Raw genomic sequence first — 1,085 nt, 5'->3', positions numbered from 1 at the left:
AAAAAAAAAATCAGTGTGTGGGTGACATTTGTTACTTTTGATTATGATTGATCAATACTAATATTTATTATTAACATCAATTATTATTAGCTGAGGTTTGTGGAAAACCCGGTATGTTGTATGAAACATATCTTGTATTAATATCTATGTATTATTAAAAATATTGTGTTTTCCACCCAAAAACATACCCTCAAGATATTTAAAAGAATATTGGGAACCAAAAAATTTTTTTGAAGCCCTTATTGACTTCCACTATATGTGCAAAAAACACACTGAGACGTGTCTCAAAATATCTTCTTTTTTGTTCGACAAAAGTCATGCAGTTTTGGAATGACATGAGGGTAATTAAATGATAGTATTTTAATTTGTGGTTGAACTCCTTTAATTCAAATTCGGTCTGTAACAGATCGCAGCGGTGGACGAGGACGGTCGAGAGGACAAGGCCACCATCACATGCGAGACCTCGCCACCTCCCACACCTCGCCAAGTCCGCATGACCCACACGCTACCTGCTTCTTCGCACAATGACGCACGGTGAGACAGCAGCCAGACATGTGCTGTGTACAAACATAACCTGACTTTCCCACTGTTAATCTGTTTGTCTGTCTCCAGCCTGACGACTACATTAGAGACAGAGGCCAGTGCTCTGAGCAGTGTAGCCAGCAGTCAGGACTCCCTCCACAAACAGCCAAAGAAGAAGGGCATCAAGTCCTCCATTGGACGACTGTTTGGGAAGAAAGAGAAGGCCAGACTGGGGCAGCTGGGGAAAGAGATTATGGGACCAGGACTTGGTGAGAAATTTGGTAGACATAGAGACACATGAGCTTTTAAAGGGAGGATCCGAGTTAAGATTTGTATATATCACAGAGAAAACAGTCCTTTTCAATATGGATTAATCTGATTAAAACACTGATCTAGAGTTGAACGTCAATATAATTATTACTCTTAACATTATCAGATGATGGGTTAATGGATCTTCTCCATCAGTAGGGAATGTATCCGATCCTGAGCTTCTGGGTCAGGATATCGCGGTGGGCAAACTGGGAACACAGGCGGAGAAAGATCGCAGGCTTAAAAAGAAGTAA

The 1,085-nt window shown here is 40.8% G+C and overlaps 1 protein-coding gene across 1 annotated transcript in view; it reads left to right on the top strand.

Annotated features, from left to right (window-relative positions):
* LOC107590977 (liprin-alpha-2-like) overlaps nt 1-1,085 on the top strand; it is a 147,358-nt gene extending 146,273 nt beyond the window's left edge. Inside the window, exons 18-20 of the mRNA XM_016279948.1 lie at nt 407-534; nt 613-791; nt 991-1,085. Of these exons, the coding sequence (XP_016135434.1) occupies nt 407-534; nt 613-791; nt 991-1,085 (402 nt within the window). The remainder of the gene's footprint in view (nt 1-406; nt 535-612; nt 792-990) is intronic.

Source organism: Sinocyclocheilus grahami, unplaced genomic scaffold (assembly GCF_001515645.1).
Source record: "Sinocyclocheilus grahami isolate Dianchi unplaced genomic scaffold, SAMN03320097.WGS_v1.1 scaffold135.1, whole genome shotgun sequence".
Taxonomy (NCBI): Eukaryota; Metazoa; Chordata; class Actinopteri; order Cypriniformes; family Cyprinidae; genus Sinocyclocheilus; species Sinocyclocheilus grahami.
Note: the sequence above shows the minus strand (reverse complement) of the source record. Positions and strands in the feature narration are given on the sequence as shown.